Source organism: Bubalus kerabau, chromosome 7, assembly GCF_029407905.1.
Source record: "Bubalus kerabau isolate K-KA32 ecotype Philippines breed swamp buffalo chromosome 7, PCC_UOA_SB_1v2, whole genome shotgun sequence".
Classification (NCBI taxonomy): domain Eukaryota; kingdom Metazoa; phylum Chordata; class Mammalia; order Artiodactyla; family Bovidae; genus Bubalus; species Bubalus kerabau.
Window position 1 is genome coordinate 24,567,155 of NC_073630.1, and position 18,743 is coordinate 24,585,897.

The 18,743-nt window shown below is 43.4% G+C and overlaps 1 protein-coding gene across 4 annotated transcripts in view; it reads right to left on the bottom strand.

Annotated features, from left to right (window-relative positions):
* The window catches only part of BDH2 (3-hydroxybutyrate dehydrogenase 2), a 28,608-nt gene extending 16,915 nt beyond the window's left edge, over window positions 1-11,693 (bottom strand). Inside the window, exons 1-6 of one of the 4 annotated variants that reach the window (XM_055587855.1) lie at window positions 11,637-11,677; window positions 9,345-9,546; window positions 8,325-8,416; window positions 7,187-7,265; window positions 5,134-5,230; window positions 2,595-2,703 (exon numbers count right to left, since the gene is read on the bottom strand). In XM_055587855.1, the coding sequence (XP_055443830.1) occupies window positions 2,595-2,703; window positions 5,134-5,230; window positions 7,187-7,265; window positions 8,325-8,396 (357 nt within the window). In that variant the 5' untranslated portion in view covers window positions 8,397-8,416; window positions 9,345-9,546; window positions 11,637-11,677. Of the gene's footprint in view, window positions 1-2,594; window positions 2,704-5,133; window positions 5,231-7,186; window positions 7,293-8,324; window positions 8,417-9,344; window positions 9,547-11,636 lie in introns of all 4 variants that reach the window. The other 3 variants (XM_055587851.1, XM_055587854.1, XM_055587853.1) reach the window with 3 other exon arrangements.
* Between the last annotated feature and the right edge of the window lie 7,050 nt (window positions 11,694-18,743).

Genomic DNA, 18,743 nt, shown 5'->3' on the forward strand with positions numbered 1-18,743 from the left:
AGTGGGTACCTGTTCCCTTTTCCAGGGGATCTTCCCGACCCAGGGATCGAACACAGGTCTCCCCCATTGCAGGCAGATTCTTTACCATCTGAGCCACCAGGGCCAATCCAAAGATTCCTTCTAGACACTAAAGAAGTAGATTAAAAAAGTTCCTTCATTACTAAGTCAATTTCTCCAATTTTCCTTTTAGCTTTCTTCTGTATCCTTCTTGACGTTAGGCTTAATGTCCACAGCAAAGTATCAGCAACTGTGTTGCCATCAAAAAACTCATCTCCCGCCCTGGGCTGGGGCAGCATTCAGTGTGCCAGTCATCTAACCCAGATGGGGTGGAGGAGAGGGGCAGTTCTCCTGCATTTCAGTTCAGTTCAGTTCAGTTCAGTTCAGTCACTCAGTTGTGTCTGACTCTTTGCGACCCCATGAATCGCAGCACGCCAGGCCTCCCTGTCCATCACCAACTCCCGGAGTTCACTCAGACTCACGTCGGTCGAGTCGGTGATGCCATCCAGCCATCTCATCCTCTGTCGTCCCCTTCTCCTCTTGCCCCCAATCCCTCCCAGCATCAGAGTCTTTTCCAATGAGTCAACTCTTCACATGAGGTAGCCAAAGTACTGGAGTTTCAGCTTTAGCATCATTCCTTCCAAAGAACACCCAGGGCTGATCTCCTTTAGAATGGACGGGTTGGATCTCCTTGCAGTCCAAGGGACTCTCAAGAGTCTTCTCCAACACCGCAGTTCAAAAGCATCAATTCTTTGGTGCTCAGCTTTCTTCACAGTCCAACTCTCATATCCATACATGACCACTGGAAAAACCATAGCCTTGACTAGACAGACCTTTGTTGGCAAAGGTCATGATGTCTCTGTTTTTTAATATGCTGTCTAGGTTGGTCATAACTTTTTCTCCAAGGAGTAAGCGTCCAAGGACTAAGCGTCTTTTAATTTCATGGCTGCAGTCACCATCTGCAGTGATTTTGGAGCCCCCAAAAATAAAGTCTGACACTGTTTCCACTGTTTCCCCATCTATTTCCCATGAAGTGATGGGACCAGATGCCATGATCTTAGTTTTCTGAATGTTGAGCTTTAAGCCAACTTTTTCACTCTCCTCTTTCACTTTCATCAAGAGGCTTTTTAGTTCCTCTTCACTTTCTGTCATAAGGGTGGTGTCATCTGCATATCTGAGGTGATATTTCTCCCAGCAATCTTGATTCCGGCTTGTGCTTCTTCCAGCCCAGCGTTTCTGCATTTCACTAGGGTTCAATTTACAACCCTGAACTGAGCCTGTTCTGTGCAAAGTCCACCTTGTTCATTGTCTGAGCCTCTGCTGTCTGCTACTGCTGGCTCATAAGCTCATCTGAAGTCAGTGTTTTTCATATTTCTGTTCCCCTCCCCCAGAGCACGTAGTGTGGCACTCTCAGTTGAAAGGCACTTAATGGTTGTTTGTAAAATAAATTTAAAACAGTGATGAGTTGTGTGAAGGCTGGTGAATGCGAGGGCAGCAGACTCAGGAGGAATACTCTCTCTTTAGCACACGCTGTCTCTCACCTTGCTGGTACCTCTGTGGCTCGGCGGAAAGCAGGAGTTCAAGGCAAATACTCAGGGTACAGAAAAGCAATGAGTGTGTGTCTAGACACTGACGTTCGAGAAGGGGCCCAGGACTTACCTGGTGGTCCAGTGGTTAAGACTCTGCCTGCCAACGCAGGGGACAAGCAAGGACTAACCCCTGGTCTGAGAAGATCCTACATGCCGCAAAGCGACTAAGCCCGTGCGTCATGGCTGCTAAGCTGGTGAGCCGCAATTACTGAAGCCCGCACACCCAGAACCTGTACTCCGTAATGAGAGAAGCCCCCACGACGAGAAGACCTTGCAGCACCACTAGAGAGCAGCCCCAGCTCGCCGCAACTAGAGAGAGCCCCTGCACAGCGACAGAAGGTCACTCCAGCCATAAAGGAAGAGAGGAAAGAAAGAAGGGGCCCAGCTTCCAGGCTTCAAATCCCTGCTGTAACCACTTCCTAGTTACATGGCTAATTATTTGACTAGTCACATGACCTCAGGCAAGTTATCTAACCCCCCAGCTTCATCCCTCTGCACACTGGACGTGATAAAGCAGCACCTACCTCATCAGGCTGCTTTGGTCCCACAAGCCTCCTTGCTGCCAATCCCAGATAGCTGAACCGTCGGCTCCCTCACTCCCCTGGGACTTCTATGAAAGTTACACTTTTTCAGTGAGGCCCTCCTGGACCTCTCTGATAAACTAGCATCTTTTTAATTCATAGTACTCACAACCATCCCACATGTTATACGTTTATTTGATGACATAGTGTCCCATCTCACCCCTCAAACACAGGACCTTCATTATCGAAAGGACTTTGCTTAGCTCTCTGATGCCTTCTTCATCTGAAATGCAGCCTGGCCCATAGCCCTTGAGTGAATGAAGTGGAAAGTTAAATGAGTTCATTTCTATTAAATGTATTGATATACATGTTCAATAGAGGTTAGTCAGTATGCGAGCTATTATCAGACTGGGGATCCTCTCTGGATGTCCAGTGTGGAGACCTACTTATTTCCTGGTGCTTATGCTAGCGATGCTGGTCACCTTACCTTAGGAAGAAAAGCCTTGATCATCAGGTACATGCTGCGGACGTTGAGGTTCATCGAGAAGTCCCAGTCTGTCTCCTCACAGTCCAGGATGGTTCCGTGATGGACGAAACTGGAAGAGTGATTAAGCAATGGGGAAAATGATCATCCTAAAAAACTTCTATTGAATTTCCTTATCCTTTTCATTGTTCTTTATTGGCTTAGACCATTGTCCCTTCCATGACCAAGACTATTAACAAGTCAAAGCTAGTATCACTTAGTACATTAGGTGAAGTATTCTAACACCATAAGCTAAAAAAGTTTAAGACCAAAAACTTCTTTTAAAAGAAAGCAGGAGTTTGGAAACTAAGAAATATAAGAGATTTTATACCAACTGCACAGGAAAATCACTGTCATTAAAAATAAACATGGATTTCTTGGTGGTCCAGTGGTGAAGAATTCAGGTTCCAGTGCAGGAAATGTGGGTTCCATCCCTGGGCAGGGAACTAAGATCCCACATGCTAAAGACAACTAAGCCCGCTTGCCTCAAGTAGAGAGTCCGTGGGCCTCAATGAAAGATTCCTGCATGCTGCAACTAAGACCTGATGCAGCAAAAATAAATACATATTAAAAAACTCCCAAAACCCCTAACCCAAAACTAAACAAATGAGAACACGCTGCATAACGATCATTTCAAGATCAAGAGCGCCCTCTGGTGGCACAAATTTAACATTCTCAAGGGAAATCAAAACTCCAAGGAAAATTTCCCAGGCAAGAATACTGAAGTGGGTTGCCATTCCCTTCTTCAGGGGATCTTCCCGACCCATGGATCAAACCTGGGGTCTCCTGCATTGCAGGGAGATTCTTTACCATCTGACCATCAGGGAAATCCATTAAAAAAAAATAAAAAAACAAATGAGAATAGAATGCTTAACTACTATTTCAAGAGCGCCCTCTGGTGGCACAAATTTAACATTCTCAAGGAGAAATCTAAACTCAAGGAAACAAGTCTCAACATCTCAGAGTAGCAAAGCAGTACCCCTACTCTACAGTTCTAACATACTGAGTAAACACTGCAGAACAAAGCAAAACCTTTAACATAAACTTCACTCTTTTGAAGTCACATTTCCTCAAGGAAGCTTTCTAAACACTTGAGTCCTATTGATTTCACTGTCCCCAGACCAAAATTATGTAATTAATTATAAAAGATTGTTGGTTCTGATTCCTATGCACCACTGTATTTCCAGTTCAACTGAATGACAGCAAGAATCACACGCTCTATTTCTGTATCCTTTAGGTTGCTGAAAACTTAACAGATGCTCAAAAACTAATTGTGCTAATTGTTTTTTCCATGGTTCTGTGTATATCCTCATATGAGGGATGAGCAGGTTATTATTTATAAACCAGATCATCACAAATTGTTGCTCTAATTTAATTTTCATACGTTGTAACATATGATAAACTATGAATGCAGAGATTTTTTTTTTTCCACTCTGAATCATGATTAGGTAGAACCGCAAAACTATATTAGAACGTTCTAGGATTCTTCTACCAATGCAGGAGTATAAATGTAACACTACCTAAGAAAAGTGGGACATCTGGAAGGTATCTACTGAGGTCCTATTTACTCACATCTACTGATATGCCTGAGAAGGGAGAGTGGGTTCCAGCAGTGGCTGTATCTACATGTAGCTGCTCCATTTCTAGCTTTACATGCGTGGTTCAGGAAGCTTGGTACCACCCCCATGATGTTCAGTTAAGCCATTCTCTTTGTGTTGTGTATAAAGGTACAATGTGAACCTTCTTTTGCTGGGATTGACTGTCCCAATAAGAAACACTGAGCTTGGGAGGTATCAGGAACTTGCTGCTGCTGCTGCTAAGTCGCTTGTTGTGCCGACTCTGTGCGACCCCATAGATGGCAGCCCACCAGGCTCCGCCATCCCTGGGATTCTCCAGGCAAGAACGCTGGAGTGGGTTGCCATTTCCTTCTTCAATGCATGAAAGTGAAAAGTGAAAGGGAAGTCGCTCAGTCGTGTCTGACTCTTTGCTACTCCATGGACTGCAGCCCACCAGGCTCCTCCGTCCATGGGATTCTCCAGGAAAGAGTACTGGAGTAGGGTGCCAATGTGCCAAAAAATTGGGGACATTCACATTTCAATAACCTGAGTACTTGGCTTCTGGTAAATGTACTCTGATAGAGGGTCATGTTAAAGACACTCTACTGGAAAAGTTTTTCATATTATTTTATCAGTCTTAGTAGAGCATCAGTGACAAGTCCATGGCATGAGCCTGTTACCAGCCCTGAAAAGAGCAATAGCTTCGTGTTAGTGCTGGTGCCTTGAGTGACCCTAACTCCCTGTAGACCCCAAGCCTATGTCAATGTCTACGGCTGTTTTACTTGCTGATTTTAATTTTAATAAAAATTATGTCCAAAATTTTAGCCCTATTCCCCAAGGAATATATTATGGTTCACAATGAATAATTTTGCTTTATCAAAATTCTTTGTGTGAAAGTTGCAGAAACCTTTCTGTAAGAAGAGTGGAAGTGAAAAGTTGTGAATTACCCAGCAACATTAAAGAGAACATCAAGTCTCTCAATGTCATTGGCAAACTGGTCAATTTGCTTCTTCTTTGTGACATCAAGGACCCGAGTGTGAATACCTGAAATATAAAACAAAGGGCACTATTTGCCTGTCTCCATAAAGGACGCTTAGCTTTGAAGATTCAGCTATTTCCAAGTACGAAGATGGTAATATCTGTATGGTAGGCTTCGTAGGATTGCTGCCCATTCGTAGGGTCTTCATAATCTTAAGACTAACAGTAAAAATCTTGAAGTCTCCCTATTTGACCTCCCAATAACAGTTCTCTTTCTTCTTCCCCTTCTCTCTAGTCTCTAAATTGAATGATAAAGGTCTTTCCTGAGTAAAGACTTCACAGTGACATGGGGATGATTGATAGCAGATGCTTCTCAGTAAGCCAGCAGTAATCGCTGCGAGTCAGCTCATTTCAGCCCATTCTTTCCCCCAGAGGCCAAGTCCCTGCTACAGTGATGCTGGATTCTGTCTGTGTGAAGGGTAAAGGCAGGGGCAGTAGATAAGGTATTGTTTTTACTTGTGTATTTTACCTTTATGTTAATTCTGTTATTTTTCAGAAATGACTCTGCCGGCCAAAGGTATCATCACTTACTTCTGGACCAAATTACAAGGAGAAGAAATGAGAGGCCAGACAAAGAGATGACAACATTTGAAAACCGGCCACAAGAGATCTGGCATGGGGGTGTGAGAAACACACACCGCACCAGCTACTCAAAAACCCCTGAACATTCTCAAATGGAAGCAACAGTCATTATTTTTATGCCTTTTTTTTTTTTTAATAATACATAGTTCATTATTCTGTTTTGGATATAGAAAGAAAAGTTTATAAACAAAAAGGGAAGACTGAAACCAAGGTTCAGAAAGGCCGCCTTTCTGCTGTGCTTTTCTATTCCAACAGCTTGATTTGTTAGAAGACAGTCTCGTGCAGTTAACGAGGCCAGTGCAGATAACTAGGTCAGTGAACTGATCTGTGCTGATCATGGAACCTGTTCTATTCAACTTCTAAATAAGTGCTCTGTTCTGATTTCTTTCAGAGTAACCTGAACCTCTCTGATGTTGGAGTTAGGTTCAGTGTGGTGTATGTAGCAAGTGGTAGAAAGAAACTGGTAGTCGCACATGCCTGAGTGACTCTCTGCAACCCTGTAGACTTTGGTCCACCAGGCTCCTCTGTCCATGGGATTCTCCAGGCAAAAATACTGGAGTGGGTTGCCATTTCCTTCTCCAGGGGATCTTCCTGACCCAGGGATAGAACTTGGGTCTCCTGCATTGCAGGCGAATTCTTTACTGTCTGAGCCACCAGGGAAGCCCATAGTATAAGGGGTAATAAACACCTAAATAATCTCTTAGAGTCTCTGGTCATGATACATAATGTTAGGGTTGAGCTGTTTCCAGTATAGTAGCCACTGGCTGCACGTGGCTACTAAGCCCTTGAAGTGTAGCTAGTCTGATTGGAAACATGCTGTTAAGTGTAAAATACACACAGGTTTCAAAGATTTAGGAAAAAAATGTAAAATACCCCATTAATAATTTTGATCATGAGTACGTTAAAATTACAGTATTTTAGATATATTGAGTTAAATAAAATATATTCTTAAACTTTTCACCTGTTTCTTTTAACATTTTAAATGTATATTTTACTAGAAAAAATTACGCCTGTGACAAACGTCATGTTTCTCTTGGACACTTGCTGCCCTTAGAGGAGGGGGGCTCAGAAGTAAGAAGTTGTCACAATGACTGTTAAATGGTCACATCCGACTTCATAATTAGCTACTGAATCCTTTGACATGTTGGATAAATAAAAAATTTTAAGTATGCATCTTAAAAACTTCGTTCACACATTTACGTGTACAGATTTTTGTCTGCAGGCTCACAGAATACAAACTGGGTATCAGAGAATCTGGCTCTAAAAAAGAAGGCCCGTGGAGCTGAACAGCTAAGGAATTTTCTTTCAACATGTAAAGTGCTAATGCTTCATAATCCCTTGTAGACTCCAATGTCAAAATCAAGCTATAGAGATGCTTACCTGGGTACTTATCCAGTTCCTGAAGTTTGGATTCATTGATATCGGTGGCTATGACTTTGGCACCTTCTTTTGCAAAAGCCTGGTAGACACAACGCACAAATAAATCCTTTGTTTACTTGGTTAAACTGCTCTTGTGAACCGAGAGTCACTTAGCCTCTCCCCTTTATCTTATTGTCGCTATTATTCACCCCAAGAAATAGGTGAAATTTCACACTACCTAGTCTCACCTCATTCTTCACATTTTTAACCTGTTTTATCATTAATTAGAACAATGTGACATACACTGTGCTTGCCAGTTGACTTTGTCCCTTTGTGTGTGTGTGTGTGTGTGTGTGTGTGTGTGTGTGTGCTCAGTTGCTCAGTCATGCCCCATGTAGCCCACCAGGCTGCTCTGTCCATGGAATTCTCCAGGCAAGCATACTGGAGTGGCTTGTCATTCCCTTCTCCACAGGATCTTCCCGACCCAGGGATCGAACTCGAGTCTCTTGTGTCTCCTGTATTGGCAGGCGGATTCCTCACCACTGTGCCACCTGGGAAGCCCAACTTTGTAATACCAAATAAATATATTAAAAAAAAAAACTAGGATTCAGTTATTGAACACCTCTCAAAATACTACCTTTCTTTGATTTTACAGCCTGCATTCTATTTCTGAGCAGTGACTAAAATCGAAATAATAAAAGAAATATGGGTTATTTCAACACTTTTCCTCTTAATAAAAGTGGATTATTAGCTCAGGTAGGGGTTTCATGTGAGAGAAGTTGATACAAATTAGAAGGCAAAGATAACTTGATAGTCTCATAAGTCTGGAGTCCTGCCTCTGAACTGACATAATTTCAGAAAACAATGCACTTGTGTAGGGCCCCTTCAGTGACTTTATTATGGTGCAGAGACACTAAGGCAGACAGATAAGTTTCTCAGGTCAAAGGTTATCAGTGATGTCACAGGATAAATGTGAGGTATTCATTCCTTCATCTGCCTGGAGTCGGAGGAGTCACTTTCCTTTTTTGTAACTTAAGACAACAGAAGCACAAAAGGGAAAAAAAAAAAAAAAAGAGCAGAACTAAATAACCATGGTACCTGGCCCTGTAATTTGGTACCACAAAAGTTAGTAAGCAAGCAACAAAAGATAACAACTTACCAACGCGGCTGCTCGGCCGATCCCCTGAGCGGCAGCCGTGAGAACAATGACCTTCCCATCAAGTCGACCCATCCTGGAACCTGCGGTTTAATCTACAGACGTGTATTTAATGGCTTATACTGTAGCCCATGGCCTTGTGCAGTAACATTTAGAAGGAATGGTTCAATGGACTCCTTTAAGACCCTGAAGACACACACCTCTGTCAAATATTCCCACCACCTGAGAAGATCCCCATCAATCTCCAAGAATGCTTGCCCTAAATGCCTAGCTTTGCATATAAAAACATTTAGCAAAGCCCTAGTAGCTCAGTCAGTAAAGAATCTGTGCAGTGCAGGAGACACAGGTTTGATCCCTGGCCTGGGAAGATCCCCTGGAGAAGCGAATGGTAACCCGGTCCAGTATCCTTGCCTGGAAAATCCCACGGACAGAGGAAGCTGGAGGGCTGCAGTCCATGGGGTCGTAGAGTTGGACATGACCAAGCGACTATCACACACTGAAGTGGTAACTGACAGACAGACAGCAGACTTTAAGCCATCTTCAGGTCGTTTCAGCCCCTGCTGCTGATACAGCCCACCACTGTTCTCCCCGCTGCCCCTCCCTGCAAACACTGCGTGGGTCCTCCCTACTTGGGACTGCTCCTTGATTCCTCCCTTGTACACTTTTCTTGGGGTCTGTACTACCAATCATCTGTGGTTTTTCCGGGTCTCTTGGGACGATTTCACAGTTGGCCTCAGAGAGTCATTGAAAAATAAGAGTTGGAAAGTCAGAGCCTGTCCAAACCCCCCTTTTACATCTGAGGGAACTGATTTGACCTGCTCAAGGTCACAGAGCTGGTCAACAGCAAAGCCAGGACTAACGTCAGGCCTCCTTACTCTTCCGTATGTGAACATCCTACCCCACAGTGCTGCTGATTAAAGTCTGAGCATTCAGCAGTAACACTTTAACAGACACAAATAGTGATTTTTAAAAGGGAGGACTGAGGAAGTCTGACAGAGGGGAAATAGGATCTACAGAAGATACCTGGTCAATGCTTGGACTGTAACAGATCGCAGGGTGACAGGAAAGGCTAGTGATGAGGTTACAGGTAGTGAAGAGTCAAGTGATGATCAAATGAGGCTGTCTGCAGGGAACCAAGTTCTTTCTCTCACCCTGCAGTTCTTAGTGTATGCCTCTGACCACACAACAAGGCACAAAATGGCTGCTTTCTCCCAAGACATCATATCTGCATTCCAGGCAAAAAAGAAGGAAGGGAGCAAAAGACAGAAGTCTTTCAGAGACCTTGCTTTTCTATTTTGGGAGGAAGCCCTCCTCTGAAATTCCAGCCCATGTTTTGTTGGCCAGTTTTAGCAGCAGAGGCTAAGAATTTGAGTTTTATTTTCCAGTCTTTATAAAGTGAAAAGGGTAGGGGTTGGGGGAGGCGAGTTGGGTAGGTGTTGAGTGAGCTAACAGATAGCACATGCACAAAATAACCTTCCGAGTCTGCTCATTACCTGTCTGATAAAGAGTGCAGAGAGCTAGCTAGTCTAGCCTGGAGGGCTCACATGATCCAGTCATTTATTTTTGAACTTTTTTCTGTTCTTGTCAGCCAACCTTGGCTTTTTGCGGTAACTTGCCTACACTTTCAAGCCTCCAACCTTTGTCCTAGCTCTCCACGCTGAGGGCTAGTTACTCCTGTGGGCAATCGGCACGGGAGGATTTGAGAGCACGGCATGACCAGATGTGTATTCTGGAAAGCTCACTGGAGAGCAGGCCTGGGGAGGGACTGAGCAGACGGTTTCCTTCGGAGGAAACTGCAGTCGTGCAGAGGCAGTGGACAAATAGAGGGGTAGAGAGCAGCGGTGAGAGTGTTTAAGAGCTGACCCAGGGCCTGGTCGCCAGTGCACTGATTTCAAAGAGATTACGTGGTTCGCCTAGTGTTTTACGGCTAGGAATTCAAACCCAGGCCTCCTGATCCTGGATACAGAGAAGACCTTGTGGTTCTAAATCCCCACAGGGAGCCAGGGCCTTGCGGCTCCGCGGAATTGGTACCCGTAACTGACCATGAAGCCAGCGCTGCGGTCTGAAACCCATCTCTGAGTTTGTGCCGAGGCCACCGCCCCCGGGCCATTTCCGGTGCCTGCTTGCGGCACGACTGCCAAGGCGAAACCAGGTCGGGGACACGCCGAGCCCCTCCCGCCTGCCTGCGGTGGCGCTCCTCCTGCGGACTGCAAGGGAAGCAGGATGCGCGCACCCTGCTCGGCCCCTCGTCCGCTCCCCGGTTCCTTCGTGGTCTGACCGTTCTCCCAGCCCCAGTTCCCTCCTCATTTTCTCCCACACCAGCATTTCCTCTAATAAAACTCGTGCGTGTGTAACTTTCTCTAGGAGTCAAGTTTCTTGCAGGACCAGACTGACAGCGCGTGGTTCTAAGAACTACCCCCAGGGACTAGCTTACGACTTCACTGATGCTCTGTGATTGACGGAGAAGCAGGACGTTCACGATGCCCGACCTACTTTGATGCAATTTCAGTTTTTTTTTTTTTTCCTTCTTATATGAGTGATACATTTTAAGTTAAACTGTGGTAAAAGTTAAGTTACAGCCCCCAATCCTGAGCATGATGTATTAAAAAGCTGCTACTTTACACTGCTGTCATTAGTGACTTTTGGCCCATGGCCCTGTGAAGGCACATGCCAGGAAGCTTTGACACCTAGAGAAGCGCTTACTTTTTAAAAGCGCTTGAAGCACAGGGCAGCCGTTTTGCTCACTGATGGCCTCCTCCAAGCTGTCCTCCCTGTCTTTCTGGGGTCAGATTTTAGATCCAAAGCCTTATAACTAGATAAACTGAACGATTACACGAAGACGCGTTTGGAAAAATGAGTGCAAACATAATCTGAAATGGCGAAATGAGGCAACTTTCAATAAATTCAACGTGAAAACCAGACAAGATGGATTGCTTACTCCAAATATTAGAATCACATTGCTAATTTTTTTATTTGGCCCACCTTGCTTATGGGATCTTAGTTCCCCGACCAGGGATTGAAGCCCCACCCTCCGCAGTAAGAATGCAGAGTCCAGAGACACAGAGCATTTACAGGAATTCTTGACGAACCGGAAAAAGGATGTCTACAATAGACTCCTTTGGCTATTTTGAAAAACTTACCAGAGTTTCAAATTAACTTAGACATCCCTCCTTACCCTGAACTTACGGCTAAAACTAATCCTGAAGGAGGTAATGTGCAGAACAAAGTAACTTCTGAAAATTACAACTCTCCTTCCCCGCCCCCCACCCCCACCCCGACGCCAAAGTTTCCTTTTTAATATATTGGGAAACTTACTTTAGAGCAGCAAGTTCATGGCGTCCTCCAGATCACTGCGCTGGCAAGAAACTTAAGACCTTTGTGCAGAAGCAAGTCAGGTGCCTAGTAATGCCTGTTGGGATTTGTAGTTCAAGTTTCAGTTTTTAGAAAATTAGGCGCACATTCACATATTTTATGTGTATGTGCTGCCATCTAGTGGAGTTTAGGTAGAACTGTTAACTCCGACTGCTAGAAGGAAAAAGAGGAAAAGCATCTTACTGGTGTCTTCAGTTCAGTCGCTCAGTCGTGTCCGACTCTTTGCGACCCCATGGATTGCAGCACGCCAGGCTTCCCTGTGCACCACCAGCTCCCGGAGCTTGCTTAAACTCATGTCCATCCAGTCGGTGATGCCTTCCAACCATCTGGTGTCTTAGAATGTGGAAATCACTTCCTTCACGAATTTTACAGAAGTCCTGCTCTTTTATTTGCACTTACTTTGTGCTGCTCTGGGGGCACTCGAGAGAGAATGAGCCAGGAGTTGCATGTGAAAGTTAGCAACAAAATAGAAGGAAACCAGGTCATTGAAGATCCTGGAGCCTTCCTTCTTGCACCCTGACCTAGATTGTTTTGAGGCGGGGAAATTCTCTCGTGCTTTTAAGGTATGGGTGTGGTTTTTTTGTCACACGCAATCTATTCTAACACTCATTACAAACGTAGTGGCAGAACGCAGTCATCTTGAGTGCACAGCGGGGGCTGAGTCGGGGAACTTCGAAGTGCAAGCTGGGTAAGAGCCAAAAATCAAGTTTGGCTAAAGGGAATGGAAATATCACATGGAAAAAGATTTACTGGATCATGTGAGCCCTCTCTACAAGGCTTACTAACTCATACTTAACAGGCATGTAACTGAGCCTAGAGACTGTTTAGGCTAGTTTGTGCATGTGCTATTTAAGTAGGGGGTCTCTCAATACCCACGTAACTCACTTTCCCCTGCCTTTTACTTTATAAAAGCTGGAAAACAACTCTCAAATTCCCAGCCGTCTTTTCTTCTAGAGCTGGTCAATGAAATAAATGTAAGCTGAAATCTCCGAGATCTTCCTTCTTGGATAGAACGCTGAGGACTCTCTGAAAGGCTTTTGACTTTTGCCCTTTTCTCCTGGAATGCAGTTGTGATGCCTAGGGACATGGCAACCATGCTGTGACTTGGTGTGAGGTCAGAAGCATACGTTAAAGACAGCAGGGTGAGTGAGAGAAGGGCCTTGGTTCCTTGAAGACAGCCTCAAGTTGACAGCATTACCATGTGACAGGCTGTCCTATAGTAACCATAACTGTTGAAAGTCAGCTCTCTGAACTTCTCATGTGAGAAAATAAACTTCTTTAGATCATGCTTTTTGCTCTTGGAGTGAATGTGTATTTATAGCAATCACAGTGGCTCGGAACAAAGACTGTGAAGTCAGAAGGATGAAGGTAAGTCCCACATCTTGCCCTCACTAGCTAAGTCAGTCACTTAACTCTACAAATCTGTTTTCTCGTCTGTGAACGATCACAGCACTTGCCTCAGGGATGTCACGAGGAGGAAGGACTTGGCGTGTGAAGCCATCAGTAGAATATGCTATTTTTGTACTTTGTTGTTCAGTTGTTGTGTCCGACCCTGTGACCCCACGGACTGCAGCACGCCAGGCTTCCCTGTCCATCACCAACTCCTGGAGTTTGCTCAAACTCAGGTCCATTCATTTTTGGTGATGCGGTCCAACCGTCTCATTCTCTGTCATGCCCTTTTCCTCCTGCCTTCAATCTTTCTCAGCAACAGGGTCTTTTCCGATGAGTCGGCTCTTCCCATCAGGTGGCCGAAGTATTGGAGTACTTGATAGAGTGTTTTTCTACTTAATAAACATTATTAAAAATTCAATTACAATGGATAGAAAATATTGTCCTTAGGAAAAAAAAAAAGACACCAAAACCCAAAACACCCTGGCCTAGTTTTTGGTAACAGAACCTCATTGCCCTACTATAGTTTATACTGTTGAGTCTAATGATCTGAAACCATTATCCAGCTGTGCTCCTTGCTTTAATAACAATCCCTTTTCTTTGACTTTTGAAGATTTTGGAATACACATTTTATGAACACCAGAGTTCTCTAATCAAGGCCAACTCTGATACTTTTTCTTGAGGCAGCTTTCTTGAGCCTTCCTTCATCCCCTGATCTTCAACAGTAGTGGTTGCTTTATGACCGCCTGTCTCATGGTAATGCAAATATCTGCTTAACCATTTGTATTGTCAGTGGACTAAATTTCTCCAAAGCTAGGGACTGTAACTTTTCCACCTTTACACTGTGATCAGTTCATATTAAAACTATATGCGTTGTTTTCCAAATACGACGAGTTCCACAAAGGCGGTACATTTTGGTGCCTAGACTGATGATGAGCACGTAGTTGATGGTTGTTTAATATTTGCTGAATATGAATGGTAAGGTCTCGGTAATAACTGTGAGGTTCGAGAGCATGTTTCCTATGAATAATATTTTGTCTTCTTTGTTCCTAATTTTGCTTTTCAGATCATTTGAGTATTGTCTGACCATAGTATTGTTTTTTAACATTCTCACGAGTTTCCATTGCTGATTTTCATAATCGTTCCTTTGCAGTCATTCACAATATTGAAACTCGTTATTATTAGAGGTAAACAACATACCAAGTGAGATGTCAGAGAGATGGAGGGACAGAAGCTCTTTCCCTGACAGACACCAACTTAACAACAATATATGGGCCAAAATACTTTTGTGAAAACTTTAGAAGCCAGTTAAGAAGGGCTTCCCTGTTGTGCAGAAGCTTTTAAGTTTAATTAGGTCCCATTTGTTTATTTTTGCTTTTATTTCCAATATTCTGGGAGGTGGGTCATAGAGGATCCTGCTGTGATGTATGTCGGAGAGTGTTTTGCCTATGTTCTACTCTAGGAGTTTTATAGTTTCTGGTCTTACGTTGAGGTCTTTAATCCATTTTGAGTTTATTTTTGTGTACGGTGTTAGAAAGTGTTCTAGTTTCATTCTTTTACAAGTGGTTGACCAGTTTTCCCAGCACCACTTGTTAAAGAGATTGTCTTTAATCCATTGTATATTCTTACCTCCTTTGTCAAAGATAAGGTGTCCATATGCGCGTGGATTTATCTCTGGGCTTTCTATTTTGTTCCATTGATCAATATTTCTGTCTCTGTGCCAGTACCATACTGTCTTGATAACTGTGGCTTTGTAGTAGAGCCTGAAGTCAGGTAGGTTGATTCCTCCAGTTCCATTCTTCTTTCTCAAGATAGCTTTGGCTATTCGAGGTTTTTTGTATTTCCATACAAATTGTGGAATTATTTGTTCTAGCTCTGTGAAGAATACCGTTGGTAGCTTGATAGGGATTGCATTGAATCTATAAATTGCTTTGGGTAGTATACTCATTTTCACTATATTGATTCTTCCAATCCATGAACAGGGTATATTTCTCCATCTATTAGTGTCCTCTTTGATTTCTTTCACCAGTGTTTTATAGTTTTCTATATATAGGTCTTTAGTTTCTTTAGGTAGATATATTCCTAAGTATTTTATTCTTTCCGTTGCAATGGTGAATGGAATTGTTTCCTTAATTTCTCTGTTTTCTCATTATTAGTGTATAGGAATGCAAGGGATTTCTGTGTGTTGATTTTATATCCTGCAACTTTACTATAATCATTGATTAGTTCTAGTAATTTTCTGGTGGAGTCTTTAGGGTTTTCTATGTAGAGGATCATGTCATCTGCAAATAGTGAGAGTTTTACTTCTTCTTTTCCAATTTGGATTCCTTTTATTTCTTTTTCTGCTCTGATTGCTGTGGCCAAAACTTCCAAAACTATGTTGAATAGTAATGGTGAAAGTGGGCACCCTTGTCTTGTTCCTGACTTTAGAGGAAATGCTTTCAATTTTTCACCATTGAGGATAATGTTTGCTGTGGGTTTGTCATATATAGCTTTTATTATGTTGAGGTATGTTCCTTGTATTCCTGCTTTCTGGAGAGTTTTTATCATAAATGGATGTTGAATTTTGTCAAAGGCTTTCTCAAGGTGAAAAGGAAGCCTTCAGAATGGGAGAAAATAATAGCAAATGAAGCAACTGACAAACAACTAATCTCAAAAATATACAAGCAACTCCTGCAGCTCAATTCCAGAAAAATAAATGACCCAATCAAAAAATGGGCCAAAGAACTAAATAGACATTTCTCCAAAGAAGACATACAGATGGCTAACAAACACATGAAAAGATGCTCAACATCACTCATTATCAGAGAAATGCAAATCAAAACCACTATGAGGTACCATTTCACGCCAGTCAGAATGGCTGCGATCCAAAAGTCTACAAGCAATAAATGCTGGAGAGGGTGTGGAGAAAAGGGAACCCTCTTACACTGTTGGTGGGAATGCAAACTAGTACAGCCACTATGGAGAACAGTGTGGAGATTCCTTAAAAAACTGGAAATAGAACTGCCTTATGATCCAGCCATCCCACTGCTGGGCATACACACTGAGGAAACCAGAAGGGAAAGAGACACGTGTACCCCAATGTTCATCGCAGCACTGTTTATATTAGCCAGGACATGGAAGCAACCTAGATGCCCATCAGCAGATGAATGGATAAGAAAGCTGTGGTACATATACACAATGGAGTATTACTCAGCCATTAAAAAGAATACATTTGAATCAGTTCTAATGAGGTGGATGAAACTGGAGCCTATTATACAGAGTGAAGTAAGCCAGAAAGAAAAACACCAATACAGTATACTAACGCATATATATGGAATTTAGAAAGATGGTAACAATAACCCTGTGTACGAGACAGCAAAAGAGACACTGATGTATAGATCAGTCTTATGGACTCTGTGGGAGAGGGAGAGGGAGGGGAGATTTGGGAGAATGGCATTGAAACATGTATAATATCATGTATGAAACGAGTCGCCAGTCCAGGTTTGATGCACGATACTGGATGCTTGGGGCTGGTGCACTGGGATGACCCAGAGGGAGGGTATGGGGAGGGAGGAGGGAAGAGGGTTCAGGATGGGGAACACAGGTATACCTGTGGCGGATTCATTTCGATATTTGGCAAAACTAATACAATATTGTAAAGTTTAAAAAAAAAAAAAAAAAAAAAAAAGGGCTTCCCTGGTGGCAGTACCCTAGGTCAGGGCAAAGCTGGAAACGGCCACACTGAAGCAGGTGAGAAGAGCTGTTTCACTTCACCTGTAGCCACCCCTCCCTGGGCTAGCACAGCTTAGCCCCTGGCTCAGTTTCCCCATCATGGGGCGCAGGGGAAAGAGGAGAGTGGAAGGTTCATCGGAAGTTCCAGCTTTTTGAGGGGTGCCTGAGTAACTGGTTACTCTCCCCTGACTCGGAGTGTTCATGGAACTGGCATGGCTTGGCACCAGAGAACCTGCAGAGACTGGTGTGGCTCTGCAGTCAGGCCCAGGTGCCCCCTGGAGGCTTCATTCTTGGGAGGGAGGAGAAGAGTGAGTGTCTGGTGTTCCAGCTTTCTGAATGGCTGCACTAGAGACTGGTTTGTGTTTCGCCTGACTTGGGGTGCTGACGGGGAAGCTGATACACTTTGGATGCCTGGGGGCCGATGAGAAAAAAGGACCGTGGTGTGACTTGCTGCTGCTGCACCAAAGAGCCTGCAGTACTGCAGACGGACACCAGAGGGAGAGATCATGCGCGCCTGAAAAGGAATTTGGCAACCCTCTCATTTGCAAGCCCAGGGAAGCAGCATACCCTCCAAAGGTTTCAGAGGCCCCCTAGAATCTATAAACGAGTTGACTGATGAAGGTGTTTCCCTGTATGAGACTAGAAGAGGTGGCTGCTTTTTTTCAAATGCATAAAACCCAGCAAAACATCAGAAGGCACACAAACATGGACTATCAAAAGAAACAAGATAAATCTCCTGAAACTCAAAAAAATGGTGATCTAAGAATCACCTATCAAAGAATTAAAAATAACAGAAGCTCAATGATCTACAAGACAATGCAGACAACTAAATGAATTTTGGAAAATAATGCATGAACAGCATGAAAATATTAACAAGTAAATAGAAACTATGAAGAAGAACCAAACAAATTCTGGTGCTGAATAATAATCCAATTGAAAAATTCACTAGAGGGGTTGAACAGCAGACTTGATCAAGCAGAAAAATCAACAAACTGGCCATTTGAAATTATCCAGTCAGAGAAGCCTAAAGGAAAAAAGAAAAGTGTAGAGAGCCTTAGGTACTTAGTGGACCAACATATGGTGGTACTTTGAGAAGAGAGATGGGGACAAAAAGTGATTTGAAAAAATAATGGCCCCCAAACTTCCCAAATCTGAGGAAGGAACTGAACATCCAAATTCAGAGACTTAAGCAACATTCTGTTAGATTGGAAACCCGATGACTGACTTTACTGTTAATGGCCTTTAGTTCCCTGGGGAAAGGAATGCCGACTCACTCCAGTATTCTTGCCCGGGAAACCCCATGGACAGAGGAGCCTGGCGGGCTATAGTCTGTGGGGTCACAGAGTTGGACACAATTGTGTGAGCATACACAGAGCAGTTTTATTATTCAGGTGGATTTACCTACCATTGTCAATACTTTGGGGGAAGCGGACATTGTAAAGAATCAAACCCCCAGTGCTGTTACGGCGTCTTGTTTGGATAACGGTGGAAAGGAGAAACAGGTCCAGGTGACAGGATTATAGGAGGGGACACTTTCCCCTTAGCGTTAGTGAATTCCTATGACGGTGTTAAGATAAGGGAAAATATCCTATCCACAGACTTTAGAATGATGACTATGATGCAATTCATAATCTCTTTCTCTGAATAAATATTCTTACCAAAGAGCCAAGAATGCCTTGAAATCACTAACTCTGTTCTAAATGCATCTTGCTGTTTTGTGTGGTTTTTCAAAATCGTGTGATATAAAGTATCAGATACTTTCTAAAACCATAGTTCATAACCACCTCTTATAGGTCAGAGACCCCTCTGGGGATATGACAAGAGACAGTATGAACCTTAGTATCCTAGAAAAATGGATCCACACACACAAGTTAATACTGAACTTAAGAGGTTTTACAGACTACATGAAGTCCAGATGCCTTGTGTATCTGTGGGCACCTCAGATTT